This window comes from Anguilla rostrata, chromosome 8 (assembly GCF_018555375.3).
Source record: "Anguilla rostrata isolate EN2019 chromosome 8, ASM1855537v3, whole genome shotgun sequence".
NCBI classification, from domain to species: Eukaryota; Metazoa; Chordata; class Actinopteri; order Anguilliformes; family Anguillidae; genus Anguilla; species Anguilla rostrata.
In genome coordinates this window covers 20,228,112-20,249,242 of record NC_057940.1, presented here as the reverse complement: position 1 = coordinate 20,249,242, position 21,131 = coordinate 20,228,112, and the positions used below count along the sequence as shown (strand labels likewise).

Genomic DNA, 21,131 nt, shown 5'->3' with positions numbered 1-21,131 from the left:
GATATTACAGATTATTTATTGGCACACATAAAACATATCTGTTGAGAGCATATGCTGGTTTGTTTTTTGGGAACCAAGGTGAAGAGCAAACAACAATTCTTCTTCAGTCTCAGGGAAAACAACAGTATATTCCATCCTTTGTTTTGCCATGAATCTACATGGCTGTTTTTAGCATGTGAGCGTAGCATAACTCACTGTGAACCCCGAAGGCTAACAAGCTAATAGGGAGAGACACTGAGCGAAGGGGATACCACAAACAGGATGAAAAACTTCAATTTCAGTTTTGTTCCCTCTGCAGAAACCCCCAGCCTGGCTATATGTCTTTCCCTGATACATCAATTTTTCATCAAGTGCTACGCTAATTGACAGCTACATCATAACACATGAAATGTAATGAAATGTAAAGAACGTATGTGGTTTTCGTAACAGTAACAGTAAACACTAAAGTCAGGTGAAGACAGCTTCAGCTTACTGATGTTTTATACTTAATTTTGACTTACTGTGTTTACATTGTCTCGGAAAAAAAACAAATATTTTCCCCCCAATTTGGAATTGCTGTATGTATTTAAAAGCCCATTTGGTAAATGGACTGCATTTATATAGCGCTTTTATCCAAAGCGCTTTACAATTGATGCCTCTCATTCGCCAGAGCAGTTAGGTAGTGTCTTGCTCAGACTTCGACACAGGCGGGTTTGAACCGCAACCTCCGACTGCCAGAATGGTCTTACCTCTGAGCTTGCGCCCCATTAATCACTGAAACATTTTCCATCAATTCAGATGAGTGCCCATAAGCACGTTATATATTACAAGCTGTAAATAATTTCAAGGCCAAAAAAATTGAGGCACATGACCTGGGAGCTTTCAGATAACGAAACTACCCACAGCACCATGAAAGAGCTCCCCCCCACTCTGATGATCAATGTAGAAAACAGACTCACAACCTGTTTTAAAAAGTACTGAGTCTGCGCAAGTCCAACAGGGGAGGAGCAAAGGTGTTGGATCTATTGTTAGATTCAGAATGTTATGTCTGAGATGTCAAAAAGGATAAACTGTGGAAAAGAACAAGGTGTGGCAACCAGAACACTCTGGCTGTCAAATCTTCCATATGGACATGTTTACTGAAGCACATCCTTCTCCCTGTGAATTGTTCAAGGAGAAACAGGTGCATTGTGTCTTATGTCGAGTGGGCTAAGACACCACAGGAGAATCTGTTCTCCATCTTATTCAACACCAAAGGCCTTAATTGGCTAACTCATTTTTCTGGTTTCTGCTCACCTGATGGCAGTGTTAGACTGACCCACAACAGCAACTGACGTCCTTGGAAAACCCCAGTCTTTTCATCATTGTCCTTTGTTTTCAGCCTCATGACATGCTTCACTGACATTTGTGGGGTGAAAGTCTTGTGTCATTATATTATATTTGGTTATATTAAAATTATTTTGATAATTTTGATTGAATCTAAGCTATTCTAGTAATACAGTATGAGATGCACTTCAAATCAATATTATCATTAGGCAAATAATAGCACAGTTTAGGTGATACTAATATCTGCCCTCGGATGTTATTTATTATGGTATTATAAGACGTGTTAACCACTGTAAGAAATTATACAGCTTATAAAAGTTGCTTTTTCAGAGACAGATGGTCAAAGTCAACCTATCCTGCTTCTGTGAATTCTGCTCATACGCACAGCCTCAAATCATGGCCAGCCTATTTATCACAACTGTAGGCTGATTTTCCTGCTTGTGAAGATTTACAGTTGGAGAGGCTGCCAGACATTAACCTTTAGATTGACCTTAGGCAATCACACTACTATTACAAACACTGAGATCTCAAGGTTTGATGAAAGGATAATTTAGCTCTGAATATATGTGTCGCAAATAAACTTGTTGCCGTGATGTTATAGCATGTACACAATGCTCTGTCTCTGCTTATACTACAGAAACTATTCGCTCTGTTCAGCACAAAGACTTTGCGTTGGCGGCAACCACACTTCACAATTTCTGCAGGAATTGTCTAGTTTTATTTTATCATGTTTGGAAAGCACATTTAGACTTGTGGATATGAGCTGAAATGTTAAAATGCCAAATGGAAGATGATGTGGCAAGATGAAGAAACACAGACCCAACTTACATAGTTGACATTGGCACAGTCAACCCCAGATTGCCCATTAATGGCTGCCTGTGTCCTTGTGTCCTGCGTTGGCTGCTTAAATTCCAACCAGAGAAATTTCAGATGTAATCTTTGACTTGTTGAATGAGTTAATACTGAACAGATAATAAAATCTGATATAAATCTGTCAGTCTGTACTGAGTTGTATTGTCTGAGTGCGGGCTTTATTGATCATTAATGTCCAGGAAGCTGGATTCAAATTCCAGGGACAATTGATTATGTTAATATTTCTTTCAAGGCGTAACCCAATTATAAGCAATAGATTGTAATAAAAACTATTAGATTATTGTGACCTATTCAGCAGTCAAGGACAGGGTGGGCATGTATCCTGCACTCATTAACATTCATATCCATAAAACACATAATATATAACCATTCAGGTTAGAGCAGTAGTCTTACACTGCCAGACAAAATGAAAGAAAGCAAAATAGGCTAGGCTTATAATAGTTTAATAGAATACTTTTGCCCCCACAAAAAGTGCAGACTGAAATAGATGCCTCATTACATTTTATTTCTGTTACCATACATTCTACACTTACTATACACTAGGCTGGTCAGTGGAGCAGAGAATGGGCTCCCTCTCTGTAGCCGGGTTCCTCGTGAGATTTCTTCCCTTTGAGGAGTTTTTTTATGCCACACTTTCAGCGTTTTTCTTTGTACTGTGGAGATTTTACCTCAATTACTCTCTGGGGATTCAGGCTGGGCTTTAGTCCAACTTTCCTTCTGTTTCTATGTAAAGAATCTTTGTGACAGTTCTCTGTAAAAAGCGATATGCAAACAAAATTTATTTGACTTATTGAAAATGCAACGCTTTTTAAATATGAATAAATATAAACATTCATTTTTGTGTCATGCAATTGTGTTCTCAATGTTTAAAAATATTTAAATTTGATGATATCACTGATAAATGCACACATATATAACACATGCACACGCGCACACACACACACACACGCACACACACACACACAATTTATTTTACAAGCAGTTTTTTTTGAACAAGAGATACAATAACAAATCCACATTAAATGTATGTATTGACTATTTTATCTCTAATATTGCCAATGGCTTGTACTGAAAACTGGATTATTTTAACTTCACTAGGTAGGTTAACAGAATAAATTGTGGGGGATCCACCAGCCATTGCCGCAGATTTTAACCTCTCATCACCAAAAAAATATCTTATAAAGCCAGAATACACAATACTGTGGAATGTGTGGACTAACAAATCTGCCAAATTTAAATATTGTTAATCTCTTTATATAAAAAAGAAAGCTACAAAGGCAAACACAAGCCTAAATAATTACTGATGTAAAATCATAACCAAGAATAACACTCAAAAATGTATTTTTGTTACTCATCAATAAACTTAATAAGGAGGCCGTGTTGTTAATGGGTGCCTGTGACTAGTGGAAAAATTTGGCCACTCACAGTCTCACAAAAGTCAATCTGTCTGACCTAGTTACATCACCAGACAATATGAGGCATTGTCACAGCATGGAGATTTACCCTTAATGCCAAACAATTGTGGTTGTGATAGCCAGGCACCAACCGTATACTGTCCATTGTTCCAACACCTTGCCAGCTGTGTGTCTCGGGCACTGAAGCGAAAGCTGAAAAATTCAGCCAAAACCTTTTTTTGGTGTTGCTACAATGTTGTATGTCCACACTTTCACACCAGCACTTTTCCACCGGTTGTAAAATGGTTGTAAAGTTGTAGTTTCCAAGAGTCAGTTTACAGTCTACAAAAGCCATTGCCACATAAAGGATACGGCATCACCCAATGGCCAGGCATGAATTCTCCCTTGTCCCCTCTTTTAGGACTTCACATGCCATTCTCGAAATGTCTTTCACCACACAGAGAAGTTCTCTCTCCACAGCACATTGCTGAGTGTTAAGTGCTGCTGACTCACCTCCACAAAGGGAAACTGGCACATGCTAGTGAAACAGCAACAGAATTTTAATTTCAAAGAAAGGCATCTATTCAGAAGTGGAATAATATGAGAGCAAACATTGAAGTGTATCACTTATTTAATTATGGAGATTTAAAGGTGAGATTTAAATTGCAAATATTGTTTGAAGCTTCAGACAAAGCCTATATTCATGGACAGCATAAAACCAATAAAGGTCCTGCAGACAACTGATTTTTTAAATAATAATTTTAAAAGAAAGGTCTAATTTCAACAGTATTCAGTATTCTACTACAACAGATGCGAGTTGTCCTCAAAGATATGCATGATGATGCCAGGCCCCATGGCCAAAGTCGTACCTTCTCACTTGCACGACAGTGGTTACCAGCTAATTAGTCTAACACCAGGGAAACAGGTCAGTCCAGGTTTTTATTCCCTCAGTTGAGTGTAACTGAAATGTGCACTTGATAGAAATGTGCACTTGATAAAAGGCTTAGCCAACTAATTAGCATAACACTGGAGGAGATGATGCTGCGAGGCAGAGTGTATGCTGCTAGGTGGTTTTATACAGTTGGGGCATGTCAGCTTATCAACTGACATCGTTATTTTTTTTAGCATGAGGGAAAATATCCATATTTTCAGCCATACTGAATCATAACTTCCAGTTACACTATTAGCTGTGCTTGAAAACATCATTGTTCCATAAGAACTTTAGAATCTACTATATCTAGCTACGGTGTTCAGCATTTCGTTCAATGCTGCTCTGTCAAAAAAACATTTCTGGGACAGCATTGGCTATAATTTGTTTAACTTTTCCCTTTATTAATTTCATTTTTTGGTTTTCTTTACCCCTTTTTTATTGTATCAATGAATATTGTCATATGTTATTAGATGGATGTAATAACTTGTACAAGGAATTTTAGTTTCTACACATACAAACTTTACACTGTATAATTGATGGGAGGGTATATATATATATATATATATATATATATATATATATTCCTCCCAGTGCAGCCCTAGCACTTCTGTGTTTTTTTGTTTCAGAGGAAGTCGTCGTACATGTTGACATGTCAATCCCACCTTGTTCATTAAAACAGTGCCTTTTGCCCTGAGCAATGTGTGCTCCAGTTGTCACGTTCGGGAGGGTAGGACCCAGATGCAGAGCGGAAAAAACACAGGAACTCAAAAGGAAAGTTTAAACAAATGATTTTACTATAAACAATAAACAAAACAGGGAACCAAAAAGAGGCCACGGCAGGCAAAACCAAAAAACTCAAATACCAGAAAAAAACTTGACAAGAAAACAAATGACTAGGACAGAAACAGTGAACAGAAACAGGAAGGCAGAATACAAGCAGGTCCAAAACTCAGGCAGGTAGAAACACACGTGAAACGTAGGCAGGAAAAAACGGGCAGGAACATACGGTCAGAAACAAACACAAGTCGGAAACAAACACAAGGAACCAGCACCTGAGTCAAGGGGACAAAGAACTTAAATAGACAGGGGTAACAAGACACAGGTGAACTCAAAGAACAATCAAACCAGAAAAGGAGGGGATAACAAGACACAGGTGGGAACAACGATAGAATAACGGGACAATAATGGAAAACAATAATACAATTAACATGGGGAAACAATGAGGGAATGAAAAGAAATACAAAAACTGAGAAGTGCCGCCAACTAGCGAAAAATAGAAACAAAAAGACAGAACCATGACACCAGTGTCCTGGCTATTGAGCACCCACTCAGTCCTCTTTTATTTAGCTGGCTTGAAGCATGTTGGGCATCTTCTTTATCGTACTCCTTTGTTGCACATTCTTTCTGTGTGTGGTGTGCCTGGCTGGCAAGTGGCTTTTTTTTGAGTGGCAAAGACAGTGGCTGTGGCGAAAGTAAGTGTACCGACAGGAGACATTTTGACCAGTGGGTTGTTGAAGAAGACAGATGGTCTATTCAATTTGCAAAACATGTCAACAAAAAGGATCCAACACAAGCTTCAGCATCTTAGAGATCACCATGCACCCCTGCATGCCCAAGCAAGGTTAAAAAAAAAAAAAAAAATAGTTAATGTTATCTATGTTCAGCACTGGCCCAAAACTGTGACATTCACCCTGGGGCAGTGTGCAGTCCTCTATACAAATTTACTTTACTTTTCATTCAAGCTGATTTTATATGGACGCAGCATTGCTAAAATGGACCTACCTCTCCCCACCTTATGTATATGTATTAGGTATAAAGTAGGCTTACTTGTTTTATTTGCAGGACCAAAAGAACGATGTGGGAAAATACAATAAAACTTTTTATTATTTTTTAATTATTTTCCCCTCCATTGTGTCGAATAATAAATAAATTACTTCTGAAACCATATTTCCTCAGACTACAATCATACCATCAAAATTTATCTAGTTACATGCCTAGCTAGCACTACCAATAATGCCTTGAACTCACCCACAGACATTCTGATGTACAGACATTCCGGTAAAAATGGTCATTGTACAACTTGAGCTTTTGTATGAGTAGGCCATGTGTAACTCCCCATGTTCTATTCTTTTTTTTCAAAATGGGATGTAGGCCACCCAATGTAGCTGCCTTTCCCTTTTCATTTGTTTGTTCAAAAGAAAAATAACATCTGATCCTCACTGCTGCTACTTCTGGATTCCAGTTTGTTTTTTTTGGTTTTTTTTGTTGTGAACTTTCAGATATGGTGAAAATTTTGTACTCTATGTCAAAGGTTTTGGTGCAAAAAAAATTGTTTGCAAATATTTAGCAATTTTGTATTTAGTAGCATCATGTTCGGTGCGTACAGGACTTTAGTTTCAGTTTAAAGTTTCAGCTTGTTTTAATGAGCAAATAGTGAGACCGGGCTTGTATTCCCCCAGAAACCAGATGTGTAATAAAACCACCACCTTTGAACGTGAAAACCATCTGATGTCATCTGTTTGTTGTTGGAGTTGTCTGTCAACATGAACTGAACACAATGCAGAGAAGGCTGCTACCACTATCAGCTGTACAGATACAGACTCAATGTTCAATGCGTGTGGTGTGAACTGTTCCTTTTGCTAGTTAGTCTGACATTTATAACAGAAAAGAAAGATACTCCCCTGTTACACGGGGTTGAGAAATGATTGTACTGTCCCAGCAAACAAAGGTCAGCACAGGTCTCCACAAGGACCTTGTGGTCTGTTATGCCTAACAGAGTCTCTAGAGGGAAAGACATGGTGTCTCTATGTTGGCCATAGCCATTAACTAAGCAAACGCCAGGAGATATTTGTTTCCCAAGTGATCCTGTTAATTGGTATGCAAATGCTATTTTTGTCCATTTACACATGATTGAACAGTCTGCATGTCTGCAAATTTCAGCACTCTGGAAAGGCCAGAAACATAATCCTTTGTGAGTGAAGTACAGAGGCATGATTTCAACAGTGATAATTTACAGAAGTAATATTAAATAAAACTATTTATATGAAATAATAATTAAAAACACAATTTTCATCAATGATTTACCATAACCCACTGTGCCATAATATACCATTTGGCCTTATTCTGAGTAATTTATTCCAGAAAATAAATAAATAAATAAATAAATAAATAAATAAATAAATAATTGTGGTTCTATATGGAGGTAAATATAATATATTATGTGACACATTGTAATACTGCATTCAAATATATTTAGAATGTTAAATGTATTCAGTGTTTTGTCATTGTACCTACTGTTGTACCAATGCAATGATATTTGAAAATATTTTGTGGATAAGATTTATTCCAACTAACAGTAGGTTGGCTTACTGAAATGGCAACCTCCTACAATGAAGTGTGAGAAACCTTACAAATTATCATGAACTGTACAGATCATAATGTATACACTGTTTTTGCACTCTGCTGCATTCCCAATTACCTTTCTGTATCACCAGGTCAAATTTCAGGCAAAACAGTATCTTTGTATTCAAATGGTGTAGTGACTTTTTGAAAACATCATATTGGTCAGTTCCACACATTCATATTTGCGCTGTTGACGACGTCATCAAGTTTCAAGCTGAAACAAATAAAATGTATAGGTTTTTCAATGATGTCATTACATAATCTATCTGAACCTGAGTGAAATGATACTCATACTCATAGATTCAAGTCAAGTCAAGTCAAATCATTCAAATTTATACAGCACTTTTTCTGACCGAGGCAGCACAAAGTACTTAACAGACATTGACATGTACACACAGGTAGAGAAATATCCATGTGTACATATAAGTGTAGTAAAAGAAAAAACAATTTATGGTGGCTCAAAATAAGAAATTTAGAAACATAAAAAGCTATTTATTGTGGTTTAAAATAAGTAATTATTTTAGATACGCACATTGCTAAATTAATTGTTCATTACATGTGGGTAAACCATAAGCCACTGACTGCTCATGTGATTGTACTTCAGGGGACAGAAGAACCTCAAGTTATTTCTGGGATGCACATGATTCAGGGGGTCCAGCTCTTTTGCAACATATTCAACATGGCATTCCTCCAGCAAAAATAAATTAAAAATAAATAGATAAATAGTAATGATAACATGCAGTGCAGCTGCAAAACATTTGGTGCAACTAAAATTGTTTCTTTATTCTGCATTTACCAATCTTGATCACACAGCTATATGTGAAATGTAGGCAGGATTAGTTGTTGTATACTGTTGTATATTCTGTTCATGAATTTTATTAAGAACACACTTGCTCTTTAATCAATTGCATCTTTATTTTCAGAAGCGTGGGTAGGATGCATTCCACCAAGTTGTCTATAATGGAAAACTGAAAATGAAGTTATTTTAGATTTAACTCTTGAGAGCATACAGGAATTAGTAGGCTAAAATTGTTTTGAATATTGCCAGACATATTGTTGAATAAAGTCAACATCTACCAAACAAAGCTAGGCTTTCCTTAAAAATATCATTTTACATAAACAAAAGCTAAAACATATAAAACTAAAACTATGCACAGCAGACAGCAATATATTTTTCTTTAAAAATATAATGTTATAGTTTTTGCTTTTTTAAACATTGATGGTTGATTTTTGATGGTTGTTAGTAAAAAGTACCCTAAAAATGTGTTGACAATTAATTGAATCCTACCCAGCATGTAAGCTTCCCCTGCATGGTCTTTAGTGCAATCTAGAAACGCCGTCTGTATCTGAACTGAATGTCTCTGACTGGATGCATAGAGCCAAAACCCCATCGCTTGACGTCAATGGCAGGGATCTCTTCATGAGGGTTCTTCAGCTCAAAGTCAAAATATGTGAGCATGAGGAAGACGAACTGCTTCAGCTCATTGGTGGCGAAGAAGCGGCCTGGGCACATGCTGACCCCAGCACCCCAGGGCATGTTGTAGTATCTCAGCTTTTTGCCGTTCTTGTAGAAATCGGTCTTTTTGCTGCCCTCTGGTGTGAGAAAGCGGTTGTACTTGAAGGTGTGTGGTTCAGGATGGACCTCAGGGTCCATCTGGACAGCAGAGTAGGGGAAGAGGGACACTCGGTCGCCCTGGCGAATTCTGTACTCATTCCCATCAGCCATCTTCAGGGACATGTCTTCCATCACGCCCCGGATGAGAACGGGGGCAGTCTTGAGCCTGAGAGTCTCCTCCACCGCGCTGTCCAGGACAGGTGTTTTGAGCAGCATGTCACGAGTGAGATCAATGAGCGGTCCTCCTCGCTTTACCTCCTGCCCCGTCTCCCTTAGCAGTTCCTCAACCTCGTTCCGGACGGCCTTCAGTGCTTCAGGGTGCTTCATGAGGTGGAGGAGCAGCCAGAAAGAAGATGGTCCTGTGTTGCCCTGGGCCGCCCAGAGGAGGAGGAACAGGTGCCGGTTGCGCATTGACTCATCCATCCCCATCTCTCTTCTTGCCTCCTGTTGGTCCAGAACCCAGCCACTGATGTTCTCCTTCTCGCTCAACTTATGCACTGACAGTGTACTCCAGAACAGCCTCTTCAGCCTCTCCACCTCCATCTTCTCCCTGGGGGGCAGGACCCCATATGCGAGCCTGGGGAACAGTTTGTCATACTTCCTGAATTCGTAAAAGAACTTGTCGGACTCCAAGCGGTCGACTTCATGGGCTTTGTCCAGGGTGCCACAGGTCTTAGCAGTCTCATTGCCGAACAGGGCCAAGTAACCTGCCCGAAAGACGATATTGTAACTGTAGTGGAACAGCCCATCCTCTTTCCAGGCGCCCTGCTCTGTTGTGGAGTCAATGCTGTGCAACATCATGCTCTGTAGGTTTTTCATCATAGATTGGGTCATGACCTCCAGGCCATCACCCATCAAGTGCTTGTTGCTGCTTGCGTGCAAGAGTTCGTGGTCATTGTCCGTGGGTTGGTAGTCAAACACTCTTTTCACCAAATGCCTGGCAAACTTGTTGAAATCAAGCTTAGCCCGGGCCTCTTTCACTATGTTGCCAAAGGACAATGGATCCATGATGAATGTGAAGTAGAATCCAGCTAGCTGCACTGTGAAAATGTCCCCGTGCTTCTCTTTCATCCTCTGGAGGAACAGGGCGGTGTCATTCCGAAACTCCAGGATGTGACCCAGCCAAGGTATGGGCCCCTTCTCCAGTGGCGGCTCTCCGGGCTGCCGTTTGCGGAATGCCCCCAGGATGTAGAGTCCCCCGATCACAGCTGCCACAAGGGCAATCAGGGCAGGCAGCAAAAGCCCCATCTTGTTGCACTTGGAATTAATGAACTGCTGAGGAATTCCTCTGTATTTATCAGCAACAGCTTTACTCCTCCCCTGTCTATTGCAACACCACTTTTGTAATCAGATCGAATAACGAATGACGGTAACATTAACTATTTCCCAGCTGACTTCTGTCAGCTATTTGTGAACTTAGTACACAGTGAGGGTGATGTTTGGATATATATTTATTTTTAACATATGGAAACATAAGGTGGACCACTAAAAAACTCAACAATGTCCTCACATAAATCTTTGTTACCAAACTGAAAAAGAAACAGAATGACGGCATGAAATGGTAAAAAACTGATTCTTGTATAAATGGTTAATAAGTAACAGAAGCAAAAGGATAAAGATCATTTCCGAGAATCAGTCATCAGTGTGCTGGTTTGGAAGTTATTAAGTACAGAAGAACTGACAAAAAAGAACACTGTATGATTTATAATATTAGAGTATTGCAGGAGAGAGAAGAGGTTGCATAAATCGCCTTTAAGAAATGGCAACTATTCTTTCAAATGTTACCAGTGTTGGGCAGTAGCGTCGGTAGAAGTACAAGTTTAACAACATTTCTCAGTAGCGTGGTGGTAGCGTCGCTGTTTTCTGAATCAAATAGCTTTTCAGTGGCGAAGCTCTTTTATTGCTCAAGTAGTGCGGTAGCGTCCACACAAGCTACATTTCCCCAAGCATTTCTGTTATGGAATGCCATTTGACCATATAACGAAACGTTCTTCCATACTTGCTGCGGTCTGAAATAAAACTGCTAAGGATCAGTAAATGACGCCACCGCTATACACTGACCTGTATGTGTAGCCGACAGAAGCACTTCTGTATGACGGTGACATCACGTCGCAGTCCTTGGGCTGATGCCTGGAATACAAACACACGCGAGCTTGAGTTTACTTGATGGAAAGATAGGTATGTAGCTAGGTACGCTGTTTATTTTAGTTATTGCACTCGCGCCTATTCGTTTAATTGTTGCTTGTATTATTTGCATAGACTGCTTTGTTGCGTCATTGATTTTTTGAATTACATTTCTACATTTCTCTGCGGGGTAGCTTCAGTGTAGTGAAGCTTCATTTAATGTAGAGTAACTGGTAGTTTAGCTTACTACACTTTCCAAGTAGCTTGCCCAACACTGAATGTTACCCACTGTTACAGATATGAATGCATTGCATTAAGAATGTTATCAGTTTCTTATTTTTTGATAACTTTTTGATATACATTTGACAGTCTGTCCTTTAAAAACTGTGAACACTGGGTTCAAGGACATAATACAGCATATTATTAAATGTTATCCACAATGAACTCTACATAATGTGCATTTTAAAATAAAATTTATGTTTAAAGCATTGTGCTAAATAATCTCAAAGTGATTGTACAGTACATTCCCAGAATGAAGCAATACATGAATTGCCAAGATATTTGTAAACAAATTTCACATTTCCAGTGGGATGTAGCAGTGGAATTTATGTAGTAGCAGGCCATTCACTGTAGTATATTAATTCATTCAACTCATTCACATGATTTAAGTACAATTTAAAAATAAATCCTCCTTCCTCATGATTCCATCTATTTTCTGAAGTGCACCAATCCCTTTTCCAGCAAACCATCCCCACAACATGATGATGCCACCCCCATGCTTCACAGTTGGAATGGTGTTCTTCGGATGAAAAGCCTCACCCTTTTCTCCATGCATAGCACACATCATTATGGCCATACAGTTCCATTTTTGTTTCATCTGACCAGAGAACACTCCTCCAAAAGGCTAGGTCTTCATCCTGGTGGTCACCTGCAAACTTTACTCTGGCTTTTTTTTTATGATTTTATGAACTTTTTGGCTACAGACTGCAGATGACAGATGTTTTCCAGGAACTTAACTTCAGGGGGCAATGAACCGGGGTAATCCACAACAGTGGGCTTCCAAAGGTTTCAAGTCTTTACTGTGCCCTACGAAACTTATTGAGCAATGTTGCCATGGTATCGGTGACATGGTAAGTTATTATAGGTCAGCAAACAGCAATTCCCTTTGAAAGCAGGCAGCTAACTACACATTTTTCAAACAATAAAGTCAATGAATTAACAAAATTGAATGATATTTGGCATCCTCTGATTTCATTAAAAAAAAAGAATGTCGTGAAAAAAGTATTTGATCCCTTCCAGATTTCCTCTAAGATTGCATATTTGTTGCACTGGTTTCAGATCTTTGGACAAAATGTAAGACTAGATAAAGAGACCTTAATTAAACACAAAATGCAAGTTTTAAATTTCATTTAACGGAAAAAACACACTATGAAAATACACGAAAAGAATACCCCACATTATCTTTTATGCTAGAAAATTTGAAATTGTATTCTACTTTTTCTTTCTCTGCACCAAGTTGATGGAGAGCAATGTAGGATCTCTTGACAAGTGTGTGTTTGGTTGACTAAAAAATAAGACATTTGGTTGCATTGCAATAACAACTTTCATATTTAGTTACATTTTGTGGAAAGGTGGAGTATTCTGTTATTCTCATTTTCCTGTGTTGTTCCACACACCAGCGCCTGACAAACCATTAACATCACCCAGTTCCCCCGTACTGTCTGAAGATCTGAAACCATTCAGTGTGACAAATAGGCAATCCTAGAGGAAATCTGGAAGGGGTCAAATACTTTTACACGACACTCTTTTCTTTAATGAAATCAGAGGATGCCAATATAATTTAATTTTTGAATTTTAAATTAATTAAATTCATTGATTGAAAAAGGGAATTGCTGTTTGCTGACCTATAATAACTTACCATGACACTGATGCCATGGCAACATTGCTCAATGGGTCTCCTAGGGCACAGTAACGAGTTTTGGGAGCCCACTGTTGTGGATAACCCCAGTTCATTGCCCCCTGAAGTTAGGTTCCTGGAAAACATCTGTCATGTGTAGTCTCATTTGTGCCCATATGGCACTTGTTCATAATTCCTTTATCAGTTGTCATTTCATGTAAAATGTACATACACAAGCACTTATAGAAACATAGTCATAGAAACATACTGCAGTAAAAAAAAAAAAAAACTCCATATTTATGTCACAGAACTGTATTACCCCTAATTTAGAATAGTTTAATATCTTAATCCAAGTGTAGGAAGTTAAAATCTGGAACTAAGATTAACAGCACAGAGGACATCGGAAGTACCACAAGAATCTTAAATATTATTATGCTTTATAGCTACATGATAACCGGTGGACTGCAGAGTGAAAGTGGTGGCTTGCTCACATTTTGTGGAAGTCAGTGACCTCACATGTTTAAGGTCAACACAGTAACTGGATTGACCTATAACACAGTTATGGTTCCCATATTATGAAGAAAAACAAATTCTGCTCATATATATAAAAATGAACTGTCTTAATTCAAGTTCAGTATCCCATTAGATGAAACAATACTGACATCTGCTGGTTAAGTACTGGAACATTAATAATTTTCAACGGTTTATCCCTCAGAAACATATTTATCAGCAGTAATATTTATCAGCCAGCAGGACCTGTGAGAACTGTTGAAAAAATAAACATAACTATTCTCATTGTCATCCTGGAAGTGGACCAGAGCTGCTTATACAAGTGGACTCATATTTTGTAACAAGCATTTATTTAAAAATGTATTTAGCGGAGATGGCATATGTTATAAACAAACAGTAATATTCTTCAGAAATGTGAAGTACAGCTAAATATTTAAAAATGAATCTGATGAAATCATGCATACATATATTTCCATTCTTAAAAAGAATGTGTATTTACCTGTTTTGTTTCTGTGTCTTGGGTGCACAACTTTATTACATTTTGGAAGTCAATCAGATGAAATGGCATACCATTAAAAAAGGCTACAATGGAGTAAAATAAAATTAATGTAATTGTCTCATAAATAGGAGCTTTAGCAAAAGTTCTACCAGGAAGACTTTTGAGTGATTCTAATGTGCTTAGTGCCAGTCATGGAATAAATCGTTTTTAATTCATTCTTCACTGTCGATTTAGTTTTTTCTGCATCCCCTTCCTACTCCCTGCCACCAAAACCTTAGGGGTCACAAGGTGAATTTAACAAACAGTTGATGGAATATTGTACAGCCATACTGTATAGGTCAGTGATAAATTGCTTGAATTCCATTACATGTTGCCTTCAAATTATGGTCTAATAATTATATACTTACAAATTAGTCACATATCACTCAATGTGGGGAACCTCTAACTTATCAAATGGTGCTTTGAACTCCACTGGCCTTAATGAGTATTGGTTCTTAGTTTATATTTCCACAGACAGCCAATCACAAATAAAAGTAACAAAACGATCATTTGAGAGTCATAGAGAGCCAAAGACTAACACTACCTTTAATTGCTATGGCCTAACAATATAGATGCGGCACATTGTGAGACTGGCATGGCATATATACTATTTGGTTTGTCTACTCATATGTGTACACGATTTTCATCACAACAAATCCCACCAACATGGAGACGTGTCTCCACCTGCTGGTTTGGAAATTACTAGGAGGCTGCTTCAAAGTCTAAGTGTGTTTGTAACTTACATATGTCCTATGAGCAAAATATTGTTCAGAACAAATATTCTGTTCAAAACTGTAGAAATTTAAAAAAAAGACAGGCCATTCTTAAGTGAATTGGGCAGGTAGACACATAGTATCTGTAGGAATTCATTTAGATTTTAAATGAGGCATCTTGTTTATGAGCAGGAAATAGCAAGGAATCAAGGCCAGAACTTCTGTCGGTGTCACTGGAAATTTTGGATTTATAATTAGAATATCTGTTTTAAGTTCTCTAGAGTTACTCTCATTTATATATCATTATGGTTGATTTTATATTTTTATTGTGACAACTTAAGGCAATCATACTTTATGCATCTCCTAATTAAATTGCTGGCATTCACTGCCAATACCAATTTTACCCTAGCCTTTGAAGTGAACAACTGAAATGTTCTGGGCAGTGTTCTGGCTATGTTCCAAAGGAAACAGTCAGTTGGAAAAAAAGCTTGAAAATCATTTCCTGACCCCTAGCCATTGGGACAGATTTTTTTAATACCATGAACTAGAATACAAACTGGAACAGAAACAAATTAAAGCGTCTACATGATTATAACCAACAGTTTGCTGAGTAAATCCAGAGACTGTTATATGTGTATTATAGTGGTACACAGCATGCTATGGGTGTCACAAAAATGCAATGGTACTAGTACATTTTTCAGTGAATATTATTCATGTACAAATGATATCTTACATTTTGTAATTAAATGCAGAATATATTGAATATATGCTTTATTTCTCACATATAGTCAGGAGAACATCTGCAGAGGAAATACAAATTAATGCAATTACTGTAGATGGCATTGGAAATTGAACCTGGATCTCACAGGTGACAGGAAAGGCTTCACATCCTGCTTTTAGTCCTGCCAGGCCTGGGAGTTTTTGGATACTGATCAGTTCAGAGCTCCGAGTCTCATCTTGTTCAGAGTCACAAAAATTCACTGAACATTTTCCACCATTGTCAGTTCAATCCCGGTATTCAGATCGGAAGAAATACTTGTGCTGCCCGTACACTCAAGTGAGTATGCCCTTCCTCTCTTACAAACTTTTTTCAGGATCTTGAAGAGGCAGCTACGGAATCTTTTGTTCACAAAGGCATATAGAATGGGATTCAGACAGGTGTGTGTGAAGGCCAGGCTCTCTGTGACTTGGATAGCAAGGTCTAGTCGTTTGCTGGTGGCACAGTCAGAAATCACGTGGAGGTCTTGAAGGGAGTGCAAAAACAAGACCAGGTTGTACGGGAACCAGAGCACAAAGAAAACCACGACCAAGGCAACCGCCAGCTTCAGAGTCCTGGATTTCTTTCCCAGCTTCATTTTAACTGCAAAGCAGCAGATGCTCAGATAGAAGAAGAGCATTGCCAGGAAGGGTATGAGAAATCCTATTATGTTCATTTGGAACTTTAAGAAAATTCTCCATGGCGACAAGTGCTCACCTCCAAATTCATGTGTGCAGGTCTTCTTCCCATCAAACTCCTGCAGCTTCACAAAGTTCAGATCTGGAGCTGCGGCCAAAAAAGAGAGAGCCCAAACCACAATGCACATCACATAACACTTAGGCGATTTGACAAACCTGTTGGTAGAAGAGGCCCAGACAATGTTCAAATATCTATCTAGGCTGATACATGTAATGAAATAGATGCTGCTGAACAAGTTCACTGTGTAAATCAATGTGATCGTCTTGCACCCAAAGTCACCGAAGATCCACTCAGAGTGGGCGTAGACTGCCCAAAACGGGAGCGTCACCGCAAACAAAATGTCAGAGGCAGCCATATTTAAAAGATATACAGAGGTTACACTAGAAGGTTTCATGTACTTGATCAGAATAAAGACCAGAAGAGTGTTTCCCACAATGTCAAGAGCGCACACAAAGGTGTAAAAAACAGGCAGGAATATCCTGCCGAATGCTCTCACGTGCGTCTTCTCACACAGTCCATAGTCTTGGTAAGAGACATCAGAAAAAGCATAGTAGTGACTGTAATCATAATCAGAACCAAATTCTTGAGGGGTGGTAACAGAGATGTCCGGCTCAGGCATATTGCTTTGAGTTATGCAGCTGAAATGAAAAGAGTCAAGAATATTAGGTTTCAGTCATATTGATGCAAAACTGGCAGCTTCTGTTGCAATGGATACAAATAAAACAGCCAACTATATCAAGGGAACATCAACTAAGTGCAAGTTCAACATCAAAAGTATCATTTCATAACCAAAACCACTCATTCAGTCCCTGTGAGAAAAACAGTACTTTCATCACACAAATAAAGATTTCTTCACTCAGAATGTAACTGGAAATATGACTAAAGAAATGGCAGCCATTTTGTTATTTTTTGAACAGAATGTAAATAAACTACATTTGCATTAAATTGAAATAAATTAAAGCATAATTGTGCAGACATACCGTTGTGTTCCCACCAAATCTTCAGAAATACAGTTGTGAGGCAAGTGATTTCCAGAACTTCCTCAGGAAAAGTTGAACACATACGCCCTCATACCAAGCATACCAAATGTAATAAAAGTGTTTTTCCATTTAAAGGGGAGTTCACCATCCGTCTGCTTTTGTGTCACTGCTGTTTTTCTTGTTCTTTTTTTTTGTTTTTACAGCAGAGCAGAGCCAATTGTAGATACAGATACAACAGCATGGAAAGTGCCATCGGGGTCTGAACACCAGCCATTTGGGGAGATTTACATTTGGTACCAAAACTTTTTATGTTAATATACATAATATGCATACATTTCTGATAATGGACCAAGTATTTTGTTGACTTGTCTTAGTTACATCCTGTAAAGCAATCAATGCATATTTTGCATTCTGGCATTTGACAGAGACAAAAAATCATCTGAACTCCTTGCATTTTCTAAATTTGATAACTAAAATAGCTCTAAAAAAAGTGAAATTATCTGCAGGCACATGCAGTGAAAATGTCCAGTGTTAATTACTCCAGAGTGGGATCAAATATTATCTGTTAAGAGTTGTATTAACACTGCCAGAGTTGAATTAACACTGGACATTGTACTGTGCAAGACTCAGAATAAAGGCTGTTTGTATGTCTCTATAGCTGACTGACTCCAAAAAAGGAGTACACTATCAGGGGAAGGTGGTATCTCTATATCTCTCTCCTTTACTCACAAAGTTCATAATTGCTAAATTGAATAGATTCTTTCAGTTTGGATTATTATAATTAGTTCCCATGTAATTTAGCTATGCTAAGTGGGGACAGCATTTAATTGGCGGTGTTTTTTTCTTTTTTTAGCTTCTTTCTATATTTTAGAAGCCAATAATTTTTTTTCTTGTGAGCAAAGTGTCCTGTTTTTGCTCACCAAGTGTTTTCAATAGGGTTAAGGTCAGTTTCTTCCCACAAAGCTTCATAAATCCACGGATACAATGGATACAAATCCTCTCAGAGCTGCAGAGACACCAAAGGCCAAATTGAAGTGGAATTTGTCTTGTTTGCAAAACTTTTTACAATAGTGTTCATCCTGTTTCTGATTTCTAATTTCCTTTACCTTGCAAATGTATTCATGCTTTCACTTTAAAAGAAAATATATTAACACGTACAGGGACAATCCTGTATGTCCACAGTCCATAGAAATACACAAAGCAAATAAATAGCATATGAATATCTATGTATTGCAAGTTGTAACCTTGAATACCAAACAGGACCAAAGAAGGAAGGATATTCATTTTTTCAGTGCAGCTTAATGGTGTCGTCAGGCGTGAAAAAGCTCAAAGGCAATATACGCTGGCTTTGAGAATGTTCAATTTTGTGCTTAATTATGTGTCTGGTGTTGCTTAGTTGAAGCTCCTGGAGCTGCATATTGGGGCTCATAAAAGATATAGAAATGACTTGTCATCACATTTCACATAGAAACCACGCATGAGCTCTTATCTGGTTTCTATTGTTTGTGAAAAGTGAACACACATCATTCATGTCCCTATTCTATTTTCCCTATGGTGTATCAGGATGTGTGCAGGAAGAATAGGCCTACTGGACACTTCTCCCCACTTGCAAAAGTTTGTCTGCAGCAAACTTTGTAGTGTCTAGTTGTGGGGGTGGGGGTGGGGGGCAGCAAAATCTGCTCTGTGGAAGACAGGAGCAAAATGCAAGCACCATTTGATTTGCTCCATCAGTTGAATGTGCTCACTGGGTATAGCTGTGGTTCCTCTTTGCCATGGATTCTTGTGAGGGCTGTCTTTCTGTGTCTGGTCCCCAGGTGTCTGTTGGGGACCAGGGAACAATAATCTGGGGTTGTCTTTGTTGGCATGCTAGTTGTAACTGTACGTAACTCTGCAGTGCTGCAAAGTGTTGACTTCTGGAACTAGTACGAGAGAAGTGAGGTCCAGATAACTGTGAACTATATCAGCTCATATCAGGTCAGTGCAACTTAGCACATCTGTTTCCACTCACATTATTGTTCATTGTGATGCTTGGTTGTATTTATAATTAATTTGTGACACGTACAGCTGTGTGCATCCGGTCCACTGTTTGGTCCTGACTGTGTCAGTGCGGACTGTGGCTGCCAACCTTGCAGAATGCCAGATAATTGACCACAGTGCCACCAGGGGGAAGGGTTTTAGTTTTTTGCCATATAGCTCGCCACAGAAGATATGGCTCCCAATATTCAGCTGAGAAAGAACTCTTCCCCAGAAGGCTCTAATTTATGATGTTAGCTAATCAGCTACCACAATAGCTGCTAATGCATAATTACCAACTTTTACCAACATTAATCAAACCAGGAACAATGCAGACTTTAGTGAGACATCTATCAAATTTTAGCAGGCTATACTGGAAAAAGATACTGAAGAGAAAGCTACAAAGAAGCTGAACTTTATTAGTTGGACCAAGTGTCAAGATTCACCCTTGCATTTATGCTTTTATATTGCCATTTAAATCAACTTAAGACAAGGAAATGAGTGCAGAATGAATCGGACAGCTACTTACTGTTTTGTGGAGAATCGTCCTGCTTCCTCTTCCATCTTCAGACCGTAGGCTTGCAGAGATACATTGCTGTTCCATGGTAAGATGACAATCCCACTGAAATCCTCCCTTATTTTGTGATGCCACAACTAATAATTCACCATGGGGGGCGACTGGACAAAGCACTGCTTTTCTCCCTGCAGTCCCACGAGTTCAGCTGCACAGTAATTGCATTGGAGGAGTAGGCTACATTTCACTAGGACCGTGTGCAGGCTCACTCCAGATGCGATTTTCTAGAAGTGTAGGCTGGAATATGTGGCCTTGACTTGTTAGTTTGAGTCTGGACTGTCATTAGCCCATTAATCCCACCAAGGAGTCCACAGCAGTGGGATACAATTGATTTTCCCATATAAGTTCTGACCTGGGACTTGAAACTGTAACCCTAAGGCAAACTCCAGTTTCTAAACCACTGCAGTGCAGTGTCACAATACAAATAGCCTACTTCAAGAACTACGAGGATTATTGTTGTTACATGTAGTCACAGCAAGAAGGCTGTTAAATAGTCCCATACTCAGATAACTTACTGTGCAGTAACATTATCCTCACACACCAGAGTAATTTTGTTTTACATAACGGCTTGTTGCTAGGGGCAAAGGGAACCTATAGCCGAGAGACTGAATACGTAATGAATGTGTTATTCATTTACCAGGAGGATTTATCGGCAGTCGGAACAAAAGCACAACGAAACAAAGCATTAAATCAGACAAATGTTGGAATTTTTGTTCAATACTGCATGTCATCTTAAATTGATTATTTAAAATAGCCTACTGCTTGTCATTTTAAAAAAAAAATATTCAGTAACTTTACAGATTACA

The 21,131-nt window shown here is 38.6% G+C and overlaps 2 protein-coding genes across 5 annotated transcripts; both read right to left on the bottom strand.

The window, feature by feature from the left end:
• Positions 1 to 8,217: 8,217 nt before the first annotated feature.
• Positions 8,218 to 10,796, bottom strand: LOC135261077 (5-beta-cholestane-3-alpha,7-alpha-diol 12-alpha-hydroxylase-like). The gene has a single exon (XM_064346949.1). It carries the CDS (start codon positions 10,766 to 10,768, stop codon positions 9,233 to 9,235), a length of 1,536 nt encoding a protein of 511 aa, XP_064203019.1. The 5' UTR covers positions 10,769 to 10,796; the 3' UTR covers positions 8,218 to 9,232.
• A 5,020-nt stretch (positions 10,797 to 15,816) lies between these two features.
• Positions 15,817 to 21,103, bottom strand: LOC135261076 (atypical chemokine receptor 2). Of its 4 annotated transcripts, none has more exons than XM_064346947.1 (3): positions 20,281 to 21,103; positions 16,777 to 17,396; positions 15,817 to 16,662 (listed from the first exon to the last, which is right to left on the bottom strand). In XM_064346947.1, the coding sequence occupies exons 1-3, from the start codon at positions 20,313 to 20,315 to the stop codon at positions 16,280 to 16,282; spliced, it is 1,038 nt and encodes a 345-aa protein (XP_064203017.1). In that variant the 5' UTR covers positions 20,316 to 21,103; the 3' UTR covers positions 15,817 to 16,279. The 4 variants fall into 4 exon arrangements, with proteins under 4 accessions (XP_064203017.1, XP_064203016.1, XP_064203014.1 ...); XM_064346946.1 differs by adding an exon at positions 18,659 to 18,744 and having other exon boundaries at positions 15,817 to 17,396; positions 20,281 to 21,100; XM_064346944.1 differs by having other exon boundaries at positions 15,817 to 17,396; positions 20,281 to 21,101.
• Positions 21,104 to 21,131: the final 28 nt, after the last annotated feature.

Excerpts from the sequence above, each read along its gene's own strand:
- LOC135261076 (XM_064346944.1), bottom strand. The coding sequence starts at position 20,315 with ATGGAAGAGGAAGCAGGACGATTCTCCACAAAACA. Across the intron at positions 17,397-20,280 it reads GGACGATTCTCCACAAAACA|CTGCATAACTCAAAGCAATA; the intron begins GTAAGTAGCTGT and ends TTTTCATTTCAG.
- LOC135261077 (XM_064346949.1), bottom strand. The coding sequence starts at position 10,768 with ATGGGGCTTTTGCTGCCTGCCCTGATTGCCCTTGTGGCAGCTGTGATC.